General features: G+C 36.5%; 1 protein-coding gene across 1 annotated transcript; it reads left to right on the plus strand.

Moving 5' to 3' along the window:
• The first annotated feature begins 10644 nt into the window (after nt 1-10644).
• LOC150079823 (chitinase-3-like protein 1) lies at nt 10645-17657 on the plus strand. Its single transcript, XM_090383868.1, has 9 exons — nt 10645-10661; nt 12736-12800; nt 12941-13138; nt 13386-13642; nt 13757-13860; nt 16183-16306; nt 16606-16791; nt 16930-17055; nt 17240-17657. Exons 2-9 carry the CDS (start codon nt 12737-12739, stop codon nt 17651-17653), a joined length of 1473 nt encoding a protein of 490 aa, XP_090239994.1. The 5' UTR covers nt 10645-10661; nt 12736; the 3' UTR covers nt 17654-17657.
• Nucleotides 17658-18720: the final 1063 nt, after the last annotated feature.

Raw genomic sequence — 18720 nt, forward strand, 5'->3', positions numbered from 1 at the left:
GCACATGAACGTTCACAGATGGAATTTTTCGGCGCATTTCTTAAAGGTGAAAACACCTTGAAGGATGTCCTTTATCAAAAATGCTATCTCAATGCAACGGTAAATTTATATCTTACGATAAGTCGTCCATAGAAAGGAGCACCAGAAAATTTGAAAGTCTGTATAGATATTGTCCATCAATTTACCACAGATAAATAAATTATTTTGCCAACTCAGTTTTATGGAGGTTCGGAATTTTTTGCAATATTATAACCAACTTTATAAAGTTTTACAGTACAATTTTTGTCATGTTGTGGCCTATACTAAAATAAATACGGTACAGTACTAATATATGCGCATAAATAATGTACTTTACCTTAAATGCAAATACAGTTTTGTTCTAAACCAATCATAGAACCGAGAGGAAACTGTAGTATACATTTATTTATTTTTTATTTTAATAATATATGTTTATTTTTCTCTCTTGTGTGAAAACAAAATAAATACTCTTGAAAAAAACCCAATCGACTGTGGGTATCTTAAAAGGGGCCTTGGTATTTGCACCTTATTTTTTTTTTACTTGAAAATAAAAGGAATAAATACTCCAGGGGCTCACATCTGGTGAGTATGGACTTGTCAAACCCAGAGTCCTGAGCTGGATATCAACATTCTTCTCGTTCTTGCTTTCTTGGTGATTCCCTTCTACTCTCTCTCTCTCTCTCTCTCTCTCTCTCAGGGTAATGCGAGAATTTTTTTTTTTTTTTTTTTTTTAGCTGGTGCAGCATAAGCTTCAGATGAAATATTGCCATTGTCCATGCAGAATTCAAAAAGCCGAAAACGTGTTCTAGAAATTAAAAAGAAAGCTGGGTATCTGGCAGGCGACCTGCCACTGTATTTTCTACAAGTGGAGGCGCCACCGCTGCGGGATTAATAATTTCAAAGAAAAAGGAACCAGTAATAGCTCATGGCGTAAATCTATATTGTACTGTAAACTTTAATGGGTGAAGTTTCTCAACGTGCAAGAGACAGTTTTCGCTAGTCCAAATTCGATTTGTGTTTATTATCACAGATCCATGAAGGTGAAAGTGCGTTTCATCTGTACGCAGGATGCTAAATAACGATTCTAGATTCTGTGCAAGGTTGTCAACCATCATCCACTGGGTGGCTTTGATAATCTTATGGTTCCAGTTGATGCAAATGTTTGGTTTTATAGGGAAAACAGGTTGGGTACCCTTTAAGGCTATATAACGTGTTCCCAGAACCCAATTCACACGAGATGTATGACGAGCACCAGATAACCTCGACGAATTTGATTGGGCTTCTTATTGTACCTAATTAGTCCTTAAATGAATTCCTGTTTTGCTGACTGATGAAAATTTCTAGGCTAAAGGGTTAGATAGCGCTTTCTTCTAAACGACTTACAACATTTAATATGGTTATTTTCGAACAAGGAGTCTTTAGTACAATCTAAGGGCTTCCATAACACTGATTACACTATTCTCATTCTTGTAATAAAGTTTAATTAAAAGTGCTTTATCTTTAGATAGCATTGTAAGCCATCGTGGGTAGCACAATTGATAAGATAACCTTCCTCCCACCGGGTGGAAAAGATGGAAAGAATTATTATGGGCCTTTTTCACAACGTGGCTGAGTTAGTCGGTCGCAAGCGAGAGGGGAATGGTTTTTTCTCCCGGAAACTCATGTTTTTCGTCCAGCAAATAGAAAATCGACCTCAGAACACACACAATTTATAGCAACATACACGGAGCAATATGGCCTCAGTCGCTAATATTGCCACTACAATAACATTTTAAAACAAACTTTGTTAGGCATAGTTTACCTATGTTAGTGCTCAGCTTCAAACTTTTTTACTTGACATTAATATATCGTTCAGCCCTTGTTGGTCATATTTCGAATTAACTTTTTCTTGCATTTTTAACAACTTCCACATTTTAAGATTTACAGTTTTCGAGTTATTAATTTTTAAAAATGAAAAAGGACTTTATAAGCACCCTGTACATGCGCATTTACTGAAATATTAAATATTAGCAAAGAAGTGGGATAGTTTATTTTGGAAAAAATATGTTTTTTTCCTAAAAAATGTAAACAATAACGCATTAAGAACTACTTCATATTGTCATATATATTTGTTACCTATTAGGTTTACAGTTTTTATTTTTCAAAATGAAATATATTCTTAAAAAAATAAATTATTATTAACTGAGATCAGCATTAAAACAAACCGAACAAATAGCTATATCGCTAAACCTTTTCTTTAGCCACAGAAGACGTAAATATTTTTGTTTCTGATAACTGTTTCTTTTAACAGTTTACTCTTCTTGGGACACAACCTCTTTAGGATTGGTGACAAGACGCTTCTTTCCGGAAGCGGCTTTTCTTCAAGATAAAAAAAGTACAGTCCAGTGTATAGATGGCCTCCATCGATCTATACACTTTTTACTTGACCACAAACATGGATCATTAAATCAGCGACTCTTCAGATTCAAGTTGGCTACTACAGATTTATGTCCTTGCGGTGAGACAGAGTTGGGATCACGTATTATATTCATTAGGCCTCCGTAGCCGAGTGGGCAGGAGCGGGAGTGCAGTAGCATACGCTCTTTGAGTAGACCGGGGTTCAAGCCCCTGCCTGCTGAATACGGTCGATCTGCCAACCCGCACTGGACCAGAGTGGTAGATTATGGTCCATTTCCCTCAACATGAATTGTTGAGGAGGCTTCCATCCTGCAGTGGGTTGATAATGGCTGCACTTTATTTATTATATTCATGTACTAACTACGAGGATCAGAGAAGAACTCTCACAAATTATTGTGTTCTACAGCCTGGTGTGGAATCTTTGCTTATCCATAATGCTGAGATTTTTCGGATATCTCAACTTTTTCCAGAGAGGTTTTTGAAATACTGAAGGTGTTATCTGTAGTTTCATTTTCTTCTGGATCATCTGAGACCGGGATCTCTACCTCATAATTGTTCTCATGATCATGAAATGGGACCTCAGTTAAGACCTCATTGATATTGATTGTAACCTCATTTGCCTTAATTTTGTAAATAATGTATGACTGAACAATTTTTTCCCCTTTGGAGTGGGCTCCCAGAGGGGATCTGGCCCACCTTTTAGCAACATCAGGTGGGTCAGAGTCTCGAATTGAAACAGTTCGAGCACTATTGGAACTGGTCCACCTTCCCGTGATGTGGACAAGTACCTAGGCTCATCTTTCCAGGTGATTGATGCTTATGGGTAGCCAAGAGGCCAGAACAGAACAAGAGAACATACACATAATGCACACAAACCTACATTACCCACATATCTGCCCCTCTTCCAGTGGTAGTGTTTTTCACAGAGATACGATGAGGAGGAGTTGAACTGACGTTCTAGGAGCCACCCTTTACAAGCACACATGTCCACGTGTCCTTCTCAGTTTACTGTTTTGTTCTATTAATCTTTCGTTCAGACATTGCATTTTTTTTTTTTTTTTTTTAAGATTTAGCTGCTAAAATGATATAAAAATGAATAAATAGAGATGTCAAATTTGCTTTATATAAATTTGAAATATGTCATTTCCGATGATATCATTCTTCGAATTTCATCTGTGATTTTACTTATTCTGAAAAAATTGCTGTTTAATATGCATAAAACTAATTTTATGCGTGTTCAACGTAAGAGGCATAAAATTAGTATATTTTCAATAGTATAAAAATATACTAATTTTATGTCCCCCTTAGAATATATTAAAATATACTTTGATATATTCATTCCGGTATTATCCTAGTCACTTTAATAAAGTTAGCATTATTCCTCTTTATAAAAAGACCCTAATTCTAAATTTAAAACCGTGTGTGTGGGGAATAAACGCCAAAGCAACTAAGGCTACGAGGCGTACGTATATTGCATATTCTGTGGTTGATTGGGCAATTTTCTAAATGAAACATTAGAGTTTCCCGGAAATAAAACAATGAAGCCTCACGATAGACCGACTAACTCGGCCACGGTGCGGAAAAGACCATAAAAATTACTCGTGTTATTGACAGGATTTGAAACCAGCCATTTTCTGCCGGTGTGTGGAAAACGATTATTATATCAATGCTTCATGCATGAGCATTTAAAATTATAGTCTAATTAATTCTTTCGAACTCGTTAACCAAAGTTTTTAATTCTGTTGGTTATGAAAAATGTAATTCTTCTTCAAATAGTCGTGGTCCCTGAACAACCCAATTTTTAACTCTCTGGCAGATCACATGATGGGGTTATGGAGTTTTAGGAGCATCAGCAACTAAGGCGATATTGCTCCGTATTTATTGTCTGCAAATTGCATGGCCTCTGTGGTAGATTTTCTGTTTGCTGGACGAAAAACCATGCTACCTCGCTTGAGACAGACTAACTCCTTTCTACTTTTGTCTCTCTCTCTCTCAAAGTAACTCGGGAATTTTTTTTAGGCTGGTGCAGCATAAGCCTCAGGCTTCCTTGCACTATATAGCTAATAATAATAATAACAATAATAAACTCAGCCACGTTGCGAAAAAGGTCCATTAAAATTCCTCCCGTCATCGACAGGACACGAACTCGGGTTTTTTCCACGCGGTGTGGACAGTGATCCTGCTAACGATACTATCCACGAGGGCTTCTGGCAGAGGAGCAGTGGTTGATTTAACGAATAACTGAGATTTTGTCAGAAAAAGTATGAGGGCTTCTATCTCATCTATTTTGGGTCCAGATAGGTTTATTTACGCCGACCTTTCTAGAGATTTTGACTCACGAACTACATCAATAAATTAGAAAACCATGGCATCGGTGACTGTTTATCAACTTCATTTTCCAGTTACTTTTCTTAAAAAATAAAATCTATGGCGTTGTTGTTAACGAGAATCACCTCTGCGTCAATTTCAGAGAAGTCTTCCCTTGGATTCCCTTCTTTTCAATTTCTATATTAACAATTTTTCTCATATTCTGACATCCCCTGACTACTCTTTTCTGTTGTATGTTGCTGCTTTCAGCATTTTCTCCTTTGTTAACTTTATTAATAATTATATTTTCGGTACACCTCGATCTTTTCGGTGACCTATCTAAGTAAAATGATGCTTGATTACTTTTGCTCATTCTGGACTCCCGCGAGATTCAAACAGTCCACATACTTTTTCTGACAAAATCTCAGTTATTCGTTAAATCAACCACTGCTCCTCTCAGTTGTCCCAACTATTCGCTGTACGAGTTTGCGCGTTTAGCACAGTGGTATCGTCACCGTCCTCCCCACACCGGGTGGAAAAGGCCCAGGTTCGAATCCCGTCGATGATGCGAGGAACTTTAATGGGCTTTTTTCACTCCGTGGCTGAGTTAGTCTGTCTCAGGCGTAGGTAGCAAGGTTTCCCCCCAGAAACCGGGATTTTTTCGTCCAGCAAAATAGGAAAATTAACCAGAGAACACGCAATTTACAGACTTAAAACATATATGGGTAGCTGCTGACTGCAACTTTTTGCCCATCTGTTAAAACGTGATGGTTCTGTTGCCATCTCAGCAAAAGATAAAGCTGAATTACTAACATCCTTTTTTTAACTTTGACGATCTTGGTAAACCACTTGCTGCCATTCCCAGTACACTCTACTCAATTCTGCCTGTGGTCTTCCGTCAAAAGAATGTCTTAAGAATTTTGAATCGTGATGCCAAGAAAGCTCCAACTCCTGAGGGCATTTCTCCACTTGTTTTCAAAACTTGTACTCCTGAGCTGACTCCTGTTCCGTGATACCTTTTTATCTTTTATTATTCCACTGATGTTTTTCTTTTTGATTGGAAATTTGTTGATATCCATACAGTTTCTAAAATGGGTGACAAATCGCTCCCATGCAATTATCGTCCTATTACGCTCATTTCTACTCTGTCTAGAGTAATGGAAAAATCCATTACCTGCTAATCTCCTAAACTATCTTGAAACTTTCCATCTGATCAATGTTCGCCAATATGGATTCCACCAGTGTCAATCCACTGGTAATATACTGGCTTATATTGTCCATCTATGGACAAATTAAATGTAATAGTTTGGTGAAATTCAAACAGCTGCTCTTAATATTTCAAAGACTTTTGATCCTAAAGGCCTTCTAAATAACTTCTGTCTTATAGGTTGCTGACTGTTTTTTGTAATTGGGTATCCAGTTTTCTTTCTGTCCGCTCATTGCCGGTGATTGTAGACGGCTCTCTGTCTTCTAAGATGGTACTCTTTTCCATTTGTATATTAATGACCTTCTTCCATTGACTGGAAATTCTATGCGTAGTTTTATTGATAACTTTGAATTCCACCTTCCAGTTTGAGAAACCTTTCCCTGCTCAAACAGCTTCAACTTCTCGAATACCACTACCAATTCCTTAAATGTTAATCCCGAGGTAATTCTCCAGTGGTGCAAAGATAACTTAGTTTATTTCAATCCTTCTAAAACTCAGACCTGTCTTATATCTCGCAAAAAGGATTCTTCTGCTCCAGTGCTTATCTTCGATGACACTCTCATTTCTAGGCAAGATCATATATTTTTATTTGAATATTAGTCTCGCTTGCGGGACGACGCCCTCATAACCTTTCTCAGGCTTCTAGACTCCATTCGAAAGAGAGAAGTTAGGTTAATTAATGACTTATCTCTTACAGTCTATCCAGTCTCTCTCTTTCCCATAGACGTTCTGTTTCTGTTGCATGTCTTTACTTTAGATACTTCCATGGGCACTGTTCATCTGAAGTGGCTTCTATAATTCTCCTCTATATTTCAAACCAATCCGAATACGTGCAGCAACCATCCTTTTACTGTCCAAATTTAAACTCACGGAACCAACTTTTCTTCTTCCTCATTTATCCCTTCAACTTCCGTTTTCTGGAACAGCCTCCATTCACACGTATATCCTGAAAATTAAAATCTACAAAACTTCAAGTCTAATCAACAAGTATCTTCTATCATTTCATAGCCTTCAACCTATAGTACTAAGGTATTATAGGTTCTAATCACTTTCGTGTTTGGGTTTCCATTAAAAAAAGTTTTACACGTTCATATTAAAGCCTTATTCAAATTAATAACCCCAAGAAGTAAAGCGACATATTCTTCTTCAAGATTACGCCAAAGTTTTAGAATGTCAATGACCTCACTGCTTTAAAGATGAAAAATTCGTATTGACATTGATTCGATCTCTGGTGGTACCAGTAGTGAAATGTGCTCCTGTTAAATTAAACCCACATCACTTGAAGTACGAAGTATTAATTGGTTACATTAACCAATTACTAACAAGAAACTAATTGGTTTGTTATCCACAATACAATCTATCACTGTGACATATCTGATTCGTTTTTTTGTAAGACTCAAGTTAAAGACGTACAGTCAGCCATTTCTTATTAGTCTCTCATTTCTTTAACTTATGTATGTTTTAATTCAGAAAAATGTGTTTAAATAAATTTAAATTATTTACCATAAAATCAAAGAATTACAATTATCTTAAAGGAAAAATATTTTCTTCTGCGTACAATGGAAGGTAATACAGAGTTGAACCCATCTTGCACATAGCCTATTCTCAGGTCACATAGCCTTTAAAAATAATTTGAAATAATAATAATTATTATTTAAATCATTTAGTCCTATTTTAATCTAAATCTATAGATAGCCTAATAGGCTAGGAGGGATGGAGAATACAGAGACAGAAAGGAAGATAGTTGACGTCCAGCGTATTGAACAGACAATTAAAATTAAGAATATACAAAAGCCTCATTAGACCAATTGTGACATATGGTTGTGAAGCTTGAACATTAACGAGTAAAGGTGAGCAATCGTTGAGAGCGTTCGAGCGTAGAATTTTGCGAAAAGTTTTTGGGCCCGTTCAAGATGTTGATGGATCCTGGAGGATTAGAAAGAACCATGAACTTGACCTTTTTATTCAGGGTGCGGACATCGTCAACTTTGTGAAGAGCACGAGACTTGCCTGGTTGGAACATGTTATGAGAATGGCTGATAGTAGAACAACTAGGAGTATAATGAAATGGAAACCTACAGGGAAGAAGGCGAGAGGAACACCACAAAAAAGATGGATGGATGACGTAGAAAAGGACTTAAAGACTGTGAGAACAAGAGGTTGGAGAAATCTTCTGAGACCGCTTATTTGTGTAACATCGTCGAGAAGGCTAAGCCCCACCCTGGGTTATAAAGCCAGAAGTAGATACTCGTTGTGTTAATAGAGTGCATCAGTCAACCCTCGATATTACCAGGGATTATATCAGAAGAAATTTCGCCTACATTGTGCCCTTGTTTTTGAGAGAATACAGAGGAAATTGTCAATTTGCTGATTTGAAAGTAGGAAGGGTGATTAACGGCCAGAACCAGGCTATTTTTCAACAAGATAACTTAGATCGGTTGCTTAAACTTCGATAACGATTCAGTCTGACATGAAATTTTCCACGCAATGTAAAAAGGTGGCTAGGAAGGCACATGATGCCTTATGTATGATATATTAGGACCTTTGCAAGTAGAGAAATAGTTAAACCTCTTAAGTTTTCGTAATTGAGAAAAATATAAACTTATAATTTAACTATAAAGGAAGGCGCTGGATTAACACATTAGTGATTAAATTTAGACGTTTACTCCCATCATACTTATTGTATTTGAATAAGGTACCATCATTTTCAATAGAGAAATGTTTATATTTCGAGGTAATTTGAATATACCCTCTATTGAAATGAACGTCCATTTTAGAAGATGCTACGAAGATGAGTTACGGAGCTTGGAAACCGGGCATCTTAAGGGAGGGATAGGGGGTGTGGCAAAAAAGTTCCCGTACTTTTTACCACACCTTCAACATGACCGCAACAGCAATGGTGTTGTTGCGATTATGTTTGATGAGTTTGAAAATGGAAGTGGTATGTTGTAGTTCAAACTCACTCCAATAGATGGTGGTACAGAGATTGTCCAGTGGGCTGACAAGTAACAACCAATGAATCTCAAATTTTGTTTTAAACTGGAAAAATCTGCAACCGAAACGTATGAAATGCTTAAAAACTGTTTATGGTGATGAAACGTTATATAGTACCACTGTGTCTGAATGGTATAAGCGATTCTTAACCCTTAGCATTGTCCTGTTATGGGCATTGCATCAGTTATCCATGTAACTAGTCATTGATTGCAATAAAGATATTATATTCTAAGACGAACCCGAGGATGTTCTTGACGATCCAAGAAGAGAGCCTTCGTCAAGCTCTCGAAATGAAGACAGAGTTGGATATGAATAAGTAAACGATCCGTGAAATTCTGCATGAATATTTACGGAAAAGGAGGGTCTGTGCAAAATTTATGCTGCACAGCCTCACGGATTAGCAGAAGAAACGAAGAGTGTCATTGTGCGAAGATTTCATCCAGACTTATCAAGAAAATCCTAATTTCTTTCATAATCGCTGGACGCACGCGCTGAAAGTTTCAGTGCGACCCAGAGATGAAGCGTTAGAGTATACAGTGGACTTCAAATTCATTACCAAGGCCCAAAAAGTTCCATTTACGGAAGTCCAGAATCAAGACGGTAATGATCATATTTTTCGACAAACTGAGTGTGATTTACAAGGAATTTGTACCTGAATGGGGGGGGGGAGTCAATGCTACATTCTGCATACAAGTGCTTCAAGGACTATAGAAGTGCATTTTTCCTTGGTGAGCCCGAAATTTCCAGAGAATGGCAGCTGGTTTTTGTTGCACGACAATGCTCCGCCCATTCCGCACTGGTTGTGAAGACATTTCTGACGAAACATGGCATTGTACAGATCAACCATCCACCATACTCTCCGATCAAGCACCAGCTGACTTCAAAGGGAAAACTGGCCTAAAAAGAAAGAGAATTCAGGATGTTGAGGTCATAAAGAAAAATGCAACCGCCGAACTGAGCATCTCTTTGGACGCCTTTGCCGACTCTTTTCAGAAAGTTTTAGTCGTTGTAATAAGCGCATTCAATCAGGTGATGATTAATTTGAATAAAAATAACACCATTTTTGAGCTTCTTCACTTTGTGTTCTTTTTATCGCACCAAAACCTGAACTTTATTGCCACACCTCGTATATGTTACAGAAATGGGATAAATGAACGATGTGTGGGATATAAAAACCATGAAGTATAAATGTGAACTATTGAGAAAAACTGAGGGACTGGACCTTGGGAGGTTTATGTCGATTATTGCAATAAATTGCCTCCCTGGATGGCCAAAGTTGACAGTGTGGTGAAATTTTAGTCGGAGGTGAAGAAGAGAAGAGAAGAGAAAGATAAAAGCAATATAGGGTGCAATTTTTTTTCTCTTCTACAACAAAAGCCTTTCTTCCTTGCATCTTCTCTACCAATAATAACAATAATCCTAATATACTATAACAGCGACAAACAATAATTGCAAAACGGTTGTAGATACAACATACATATACATATCTCCAATCAAAACTCACATGAGATCTAACACACCTGTTATACAACAGGTGTACTAAATCAGCATAGAAACCGCGCGATATAATTTTCAGGGGGAAGGGGCAAAAAAAAAAAGTGACCTAATTGGACATGTGCTCGTCCCTCCTCCCACCCCTCAACGTTATCTCGCTGCTTCTGTGCTTCTACCATTCTATATAAACCCTCCACTAATATATGACCCTTATCCAGGCTATCAAGTCGCAAGACATTGCAAGGTAAGCAGAGGTTGAATTTGGTTCTGCGTATTTCATATTTCCATAAGTGATTCACTTTCATTGTGGTTTTTTGTTAAAACGGTTGTAGATGGTGTTTAAAATTCTACTTTTAGCTTGGATTGTTTGCACCCAGACTTAATGGTATTCTCACTAGGCCTAAGCAATTAAAACTAAAACTAAAACTATCAGATATGTTTATTTTATCATAATTTTATTTTATTTTATTATGACTATATCGGTTTAATTTTTCTTTTTTTGGCACCTATTAATAGAAAACCAGGTGTCCTTCTGGTCGCTTTAGTCTAATTTATGACGTCATTTATGATGATCTTTTTCTTTTCGTCTACTAACAATGTAAGAAATTAGAAATTATTTACAAAATGAGTGAAAAGTAAAAATAATAAATAAAAAAGGGGAAAAAAAGAAAACAGTTTTGATTTAATTGAAACGATTTCTAACAGTTAACCATATATTGTATCTTATTTTATAATATATGTATTTTAGTGCTTGTCTGCTTTCTTTTTTCTCTGACCACCTGGAAGGTGGATATCGTATTTTCAAACTTCATGGTGGCATTTCCTGTTACATCCGCTGGACTTTGGGTAAAGGAAATGACCACCTAGAAAAAGGAAGGTACAAATTGTTTACTTTAACCACGCTCTTTAATTTTCTGAAAGTTAAAAAATGCCCTCCCTGATTCTATGAACTTTGCGAAGCATTTCTAGGGCAATAACATATGACAAACCTAAGATGCCATTTCCAAGGAATTTTATAAGAGAGAAAGTATTAAGGGAAACACCTAGTGATACATTACTCCTTATATCACAGAAAGGTAAACAAACTGCAAGGGGTTTCTCCTGAAAGGTGTAACTTGATTTAGTTGTCGCTGTCTACTGAGAATTCTTTCCATGGAAACTTAGTATTTTCTTAATATTTTATCGAAAAGGATATCCGGTATATAAAATTACAAAGTGCAAAGGAAATCCGTTGTCTTGCATAAATACTTTTGATTATCTGAACTATAAAAAGTGAAAGTCTTTCTCAGGTATCTTTTACCGGTGTCAAAGGTTAGGGGACTCTGTCCTTTTTATAAAAACTATCCGTTGTAGCTCTTTGAACATTTGTGACTTCCAACCCTATTAGGTATAATCGATACGACACAGAAGATATATTTTTCTTTCTCAGGTAAAGCTTTTTCAGTCATTTATTTGAACAATTTTTTACTTGAAATGATAGATTAAATAACGATTTTAATATCATTAACTCGAAAAATAGTTATTATAAATAACTCAAAATTTTTTTATATATTTAAAAAATATATATACTGCATATTAGTGCTATTTTAACTTCTGTTTATTTTTGTATTTAAAATGTCATTTAGAATAGCTGTTATTACTATTATTATTATTATTATTTCTCTCCTGATGTGGGGGGTTTCCATCCCATGACGGGTACTGGTACCAAGTGCACAAGTTGGTTGTTGTGGCCACTGGTATTGATAACTGTCTCAGACTTCTTTTAATATTATTACTATTTCTTTATCTATTATTAAAAAATCTTAAAATCATAAAATGGCCATATGTTAAAAGTGGAGCATTTTTGAAATTATCATTGGTTCCCTTTGCGAACTTATCTAACAATCTTGTAGTGATGTGGAGAATAATCCACTCCGGTTGCACTTTGAAAATTAAAATATTATTATTTGAAAATGTTAGGTTTCTATAAAGTTTCTTAATATTATTAATATCATTCTATAAGTGTAAATAATTAAACACACCCCATGATTACAGCTGTGTTTATGGGCGCTTTAGCATATATACATAATGCACCAATTGTCTTCACTTGTTCGTCCGTCCGTCTGCATGTAATAACTCTGCTTCTATTAGATGAATTTTCATGAAATTTTATTTTTAGATTTTTCAGAAAGATATCATAGGCGTCTCCAAATTTCATTAAAATGAGACTAATAGAAATCAAACAATTATTATTATTTTTTCATGCATATCATATAGGTTATCCATATAGCGTATATTTTAGCTTTATTACTATTTATTTATTGTTTTCTTAATTTTAGGATGGCTATACGGGAGATCTGCACGCTTTTTCTGCTGGTGGTGGCTATTGAAGCAGTCACCAAAGGTAGGATTTTATTTTTATCTTTACTTGTTGTTAATGGTAAGGACTCAAATGATATTATTCGAAATACTACTAGTAAAAGGACTTTCCTAGAAACTAGAAGATTTATTTCTGATAATATCCACTCTTTTCTCCCTCTATAGATAGAAACAACAAATCCCATAGGGTAGTATGCTACCTAGGCAGCTGGGCTAATTATCGGCAAGGAGAGGGAAAATTCTTAATTGAAGACATCGATCCTAACATATGTACTCACCTTATCTATGGATTCGCTAAACTTTCCAATAATCAAATCGCAGTTTATGATTCATATTTGGATTTGAAAGAGAACTGGGGTCTTGGTAAGTACATCTCACCACGTTTAACAAGACGTGTTTAATTTTAGAATGAATAATCCTTTACTGTTTTACTAATCTATTGTTAATTTAAAGTTTTTATTTTGCAACTTGTGTTCATACCACGTGACAACTTATATTTGCATACTGTACGTTTAATTATCTGTTGACGCCAAATGCAAAAGGTTTCTAATTTTCTGGCCAGCGAGTGCTTTCACTTACTGAACAGAGCATTCATTTATTCAATGGATAGGTGCTTTCCAGAGATTTAACAACTTGAAGCAGAAAAATCCTCACTTGACAACTCTCATCGCTATTGGTGGCTGGAATGAAGGGTCTGTTAAATACTCTAGTATGGCTGCCAACGCAGACAGTAGAAAAGTGTTTGTGAAGAGCGTTGTAGAGTTCCTTAAAAAGTACGACTTTGATGGCCTGGACCTTGATTGGGAATATCCTGCCAACCGTGGAGGTGCTGCAGAAGATAAACAAAACTTCATCTTGCTCTTGAAGGTCTGTAAAGTAGCAGGATGTTCTTGTTAATTAAATAGATGTATAAGATTTTTTTAAGCAAAATAACTTCTCCCACCTTTGCTTTGTAATTGAAATAATGTTTTTATGTTGCAGGAACTTAAAGAAGCCTTCCAAGAAGATGGATATCTTTTGACAGCAGCTGTTTCAGCTGGCAAGGCTACCATGGACACAGCTTACGATATTCCTGGAATGGCAAAGTAAGTTTATTGTATAAGCTTACGCGTACAAGAGTGTACTCGCTTTAAGTCACCGTGGTTCTGTCAAGCTCGCGTGACTGCTAAATATGGGTAATGTTTTTGTATTCTCCATTCTATGAACTCCTGTGATCTTACGTGGTTGTCCTGAAATATAAACCGAAAATTTATTTATTTTATTTAAAAGGAGTGCATTCCTTGAGTTCAAAATAAGAGGAGTGACAAATTAGCGTAGATAAGAAATGATTGGTTGGTAGTTGTAGAGTTCTAGGAGCGTTAGCAACTTTGGCCATATTGCACCGTATATAATATGTCTGTAAATTGCTTATGTTCTGTGGTCGACTTGCCGTTCGCTGGACGAAAAACCCCAGTTATCCAAGATAAAAAACCATGCTACCATCGCTTGAGACCGACTAACTTAACCACGTTGTGAAAAATACCCATAAAAATTCCTGGCACCATGGACGGGATTCCAACTCAGTCTTTTCCACCAGATGTGGGAAGGACGCTAATTATACCATCTGCGCTACCCACGAGGGCTTAGCGGGAAGTGATGACCACAGTATCATAAAATGGGTAATCCCCACAAAGAATTCTATGGACAAAAGAAATGGTGTGTTTCAATTTCAACGGCGTAACCTTTTATACTGATTCCAACAAAATAAGGATGTCAGTTGGGCATATATTTTCCTTCCTTCTGTCTATAAAAGGTCATTGTGGTGCAGGTTGTGATTGAGTGCATCCTCTGTGCTCTCCTGATGAGCACCCTCCTATGAGCAAAAATGCGAAATTCCACGTGTATGGTGGAGATAAAATCTGCATTTTTGGTGGGATAATCTACCTTGCAGTCTCCATTGAACTTGCTCAAGGATGCGTGTTATTTTCTTTACTAGTTCGTTGAGCTTTATAGTTTTGAGAATTTTGGGCTTTAGTTGTGAGTATAACAGGTTACTGACACATTCAGAAACTGGTTAGTTAATGAACCAAGGGATCAATCGAATATTAAAGATTTCTAAACATTGAAGGCATTTTGTTTTCTTGTGTGAGAAAAGCTACTGAAATTTATTGAAAGTTTTTTTTTTTTTTGATTACTTTGGAATGGATGCTTTTAATACAACGCAATTCCAATATAACACGGGTGTCAGGCGACAACTTTAATACTCTCGTTTTAGGTGAAGAGCGTTATAGAAGAAGAGAAGTTCGGAGTTCTCGTCAAAGACTTGAATTTTTATGGGCTTTTTTCACAAAGTAGCTGAGTTAATCGGTCTTCAGCGAGAACAGCATGGTTTTTCCCCCCAGGAAACTTCGTTTTTTTGCCCAGCATAAAAAACGACCACAGAACACACTCAATTTACAGAAAATGTACACAGAGCAATATGACCTTAGTCGCTGATGCTCCTAAAACCATATTACAGCATTACCACCAACAACAACAATAACAGAGTCTGCCAATTCTTCCTTGCTATGGTAATGTGCAGCTGGACTTCTGAAGCCAAGTCATTTTCTCCAAGACTGCCACCAAGTACGTTACAAGCAACCTTTTCTTCTTGTTCTGAAAATGCTGCTAATTCAAAATTATTATGAGGACTTGGGTCTTTGCCAGTGCATTTTTCCAGGAGTTTTCAATTTCTGTTCAGCTTAGTTTCTCCCACTCTAATCTAATATTTTATGCAACGGCTTTCAGTGCTAAAGTTTTCAGGAACTCTGGAATTTGAATTTCTGAATTAAAAACAACAGCAAGTAGCTCACCACAAAAGTGGGCTTTGAAGGCTCAAATATACCCTAAGCTGAATTAGTGCAGTTGTGTCCCTTGGCAGAAACGCAACTCTGTTGCCATCTTTCGATTTCAGGACATCAGCCAAAGGATGAGCTGGACTGATTCAACGGTAAAAGAACATTTTCTTCAAGTTTTGGAAAGCAAATGGTTCTCGCCAATGATAAAAACTCACTTTCAAACCATGAAGCAAAAACATCACTCGTAATCTTAGAGTTAAGCTATTTTTATAAATCACTGGTAGCGAATTTCATGTTGATGTGCCTAAAACATTGGGGACGTTGACTTCAATCGATGCACAATGGCTTTGGCTTGTGATTTCCACTCTTGTTTGTGCACAGTAACTCTCCCTTTGTTAATTTTCGTGTCCACTTTGTTGGATGTCTTTTTAATGACCAGAAGAGGTGCCGATTCAGTCGGAGATGAAATGTTCGAAGCAATATAACAAGCGGCTAAGAAGGGACATGGTGTCTAGGTTGAGATATATAAGACTTATTGTTGTTGTATAGCATTTACCATGGATTAATTTATCTTTGTCTGCTGTTCTCCAGGTACATGGATTTCATCAACGTCATGGCATACGATTTCCATGGATCCTGGGAATCCTTCACTGGACATAATGCCCCTCTTTACCCTCGTCCCGATGAGACTGGTGATCAAAGGCTCCTGAATGTGGTAATTATTAATCCGAGACATTTTTAATTAAAAGTTATAAGCAATTAATTAATTGAATACATGTGGTATTATTCTCTAAAAGTTTATGGTTAAAGTGCTACAAAAGTCTTTGTTTTTATTGGACAATTTTTTAATTATAAACTAAGTTACGTTAGTATTAATTAAAACCGTCTTCATTTAAATTTATTTTTGTTATGAAATAATTTAAAAATGAAATTACTTAATCAGAAAACCAAAATTGTTATAATTTTATTCAGTAAACGGAAGTATTTCTGATAAATTGACAATTATTCCCTTAGGAATATGCCATCAATTATTGGATGGAACATGGAGCTCCACCAGAAAAGCTTGTCCTTGGTATAGGTCTGTACGGCCGATCTTTCACCCTGGCAAAGGCAAGCGACAATGGCCTTGGAGCACCAGTAAGTGGGAAAGGTGAAGCTGGTCCCCTTACAAGAGAGGGTGGAATGTTAGGATATAACGAGGTATGATGTCATTATTACAACAAATCTTTGTCTTAAAAATACTAATTGTGATTTAGAAAGTGCCAAAAATTTTTACCTACAATTAGGAGATTGGAAATCGTATTTTCAAACTGAAAGAAGTTTTTTTGCATTTTACAGATTTGCTCTGCTTTGAAGACACAGAGCGGATGGACAGTTGTCGAAGATGCACATCACCTGGCCCCTTATGCCTACAGAGATCGTCAATGGGTTGGATATGATGACGTTAAGAGTGTCAACGAAAAAGTGAGAATCTGTTTTACAAGTGTGTATTTCTAAAGCAGTTGGTGGAAGATTCCAACGTTCTTGTCTATGAAAGCCCATTCCATATTTTGTTAATCTAATTTTAATTAATCCAGATTTAGAACATTATGCCCATATAGTCCATCTCTGAATAACAATTGAAAATAATGCAATATTTTCTTTATAGCTTAAGTTCCTGAAGGAAAAGAAGCTGAGTGGTGGAATGGTATGGTCCATCGAGACAGACGACTTCAGAGGAAAATGTTTTGGCCACAAATATCCACTGCTTACAGCTATTCACGAAGGGCTAATCGGTCCAGTAGATAGAGAAATTGTGACAGACAAACCAGGCGAACCTACGACCACCAGAAGGCCTACTGATCCTCCTAATCCCTTGACTAGCACCAGTGATGACGGCACCGTTCTAGTTTGTACTAAGGAAGGAACCTTCCCACATCCAACAGACTGCACAAAGTTTTACCAGTGCTCAGCTAGAGGCTCTTCTTTTGAGATGCACGTTTTTACTTGTGCAGATGGAACTGCTTTTGATGAAAGAATAAAGACCTGCAACTACAAAGAGTTAGTTCCTGGTTGTAAGTAGTCTGTACACAGAAGAACCGAAATAAACAGTTTGCTTTATGTTATAGTGTTCTAGTAATTTTCCTTTAGCTACAATAATGACATCCAAGTTGACTGTACACGATCCATCTCTGAAAATAAACAATTTTCGTAAACAAAAACATGTTATGATATTCGAAATTTCTCATTATCTAAAATCCCATCTTTTAAATAAATAACAGACTGAAATTCCTTACTCACGAGTTGCCTTGTTATTGCACTTCTTTTAAACACGTGACATCCTTTTGATTAAAAGTAAAACAATATCAAGGCAACTCGTGGTTAAGTAAGCATTAAGTACATTGAATTATCTGAGCGGTTTATCTGAGTCTGTAAGGGGTGTAAGATTTTACAATCTTACACCCCTTAAGATTTTACAATCTTACACCCCTTACAGCCTCTTTAGCAACCAATCACGGGGTGCGGGTTGCCGTGATATTGCACTACTTTCGAACACGTTTCTTTCAAAGTTGAAAAATTAGCAAATTTACCACTCAGCGTTATAAGGATATCGCAAAAAAAGATTTAATCTACCAATTAACCATTTTCTCATCTTTTAAATAAAAGGAATATTAACCTTTTTGCAATGTAATTTGTTTAAAATTAGTGCAATACCAGCAACTAAACAACATAAAAACACACACACACACTGCACAAACATTTCTGGCCTTTTAGAGAGTTCAGTATCCATCACAGTGTATTAAGGTGGAGATGAACTGACGTTCAGGTGCTATCCTACACAAGATAATATACATGTCATGTTATATCCATTCCCTCTAATTGTTTGCCTAGTTCTTTCTTGAATTTATTTAAGCTGTCAACTTCCACAACACGGAAGTTTGTTCCAGCAATCAACCACCAATTGGCTCAAGGAAAATTTCCGCACATCTATTTTGCAACCATCCTTCCTCAACTTGAATTTATGACCTCTCATTGTGTGTGGTCTGAGCAAGAAGAAGAATCCCATCAGCTCTGAGCTTGCTCAATCTATTCAAATCCTTAAACGTCTCAATCAGATCACTTCGTAAGTGCCAAGTCTCCAGACGCTGA

This window comes from Mastigoproctus giganteus, chromosome 10 (genome assembly GCF_048544385.1).
Source record: "Mastigoproctus giganteus isolate SK-2022 chromosome 10, ASM4854438v1, whole genome shotgun sequence".
Lineage (NCBI taxonomy): Eukaryota > Metazoa > Arthropoda > Arachnida > Uropygi > Thelyphonidae > Mastigoproctus > Mastigoproctus giganteus.

Coding starts and splice junctions, on each gene's coding strand:
- LOC150079823 (XM_090383868.1), top strand. CDS start 12,737: ATGGCTATACGGGAGATCTGCACGCTTTTTCTGCTGGTGGTGGCTATT. Junction 16,792..16,929: donor GAATGTTAGGATATAACGAG/GTATGATGTCAT, acceptor TGCATTTTACAG/ATTTGCTCTGCTTTGAAGAC. Junction 17,056..17,239: donor TTAAGAGTGTCAACGAAAAA/GTGAGAATCTGT, acceptor TTTTCTTTATAG/CTTAAGTTCCTGAAGGAAAA.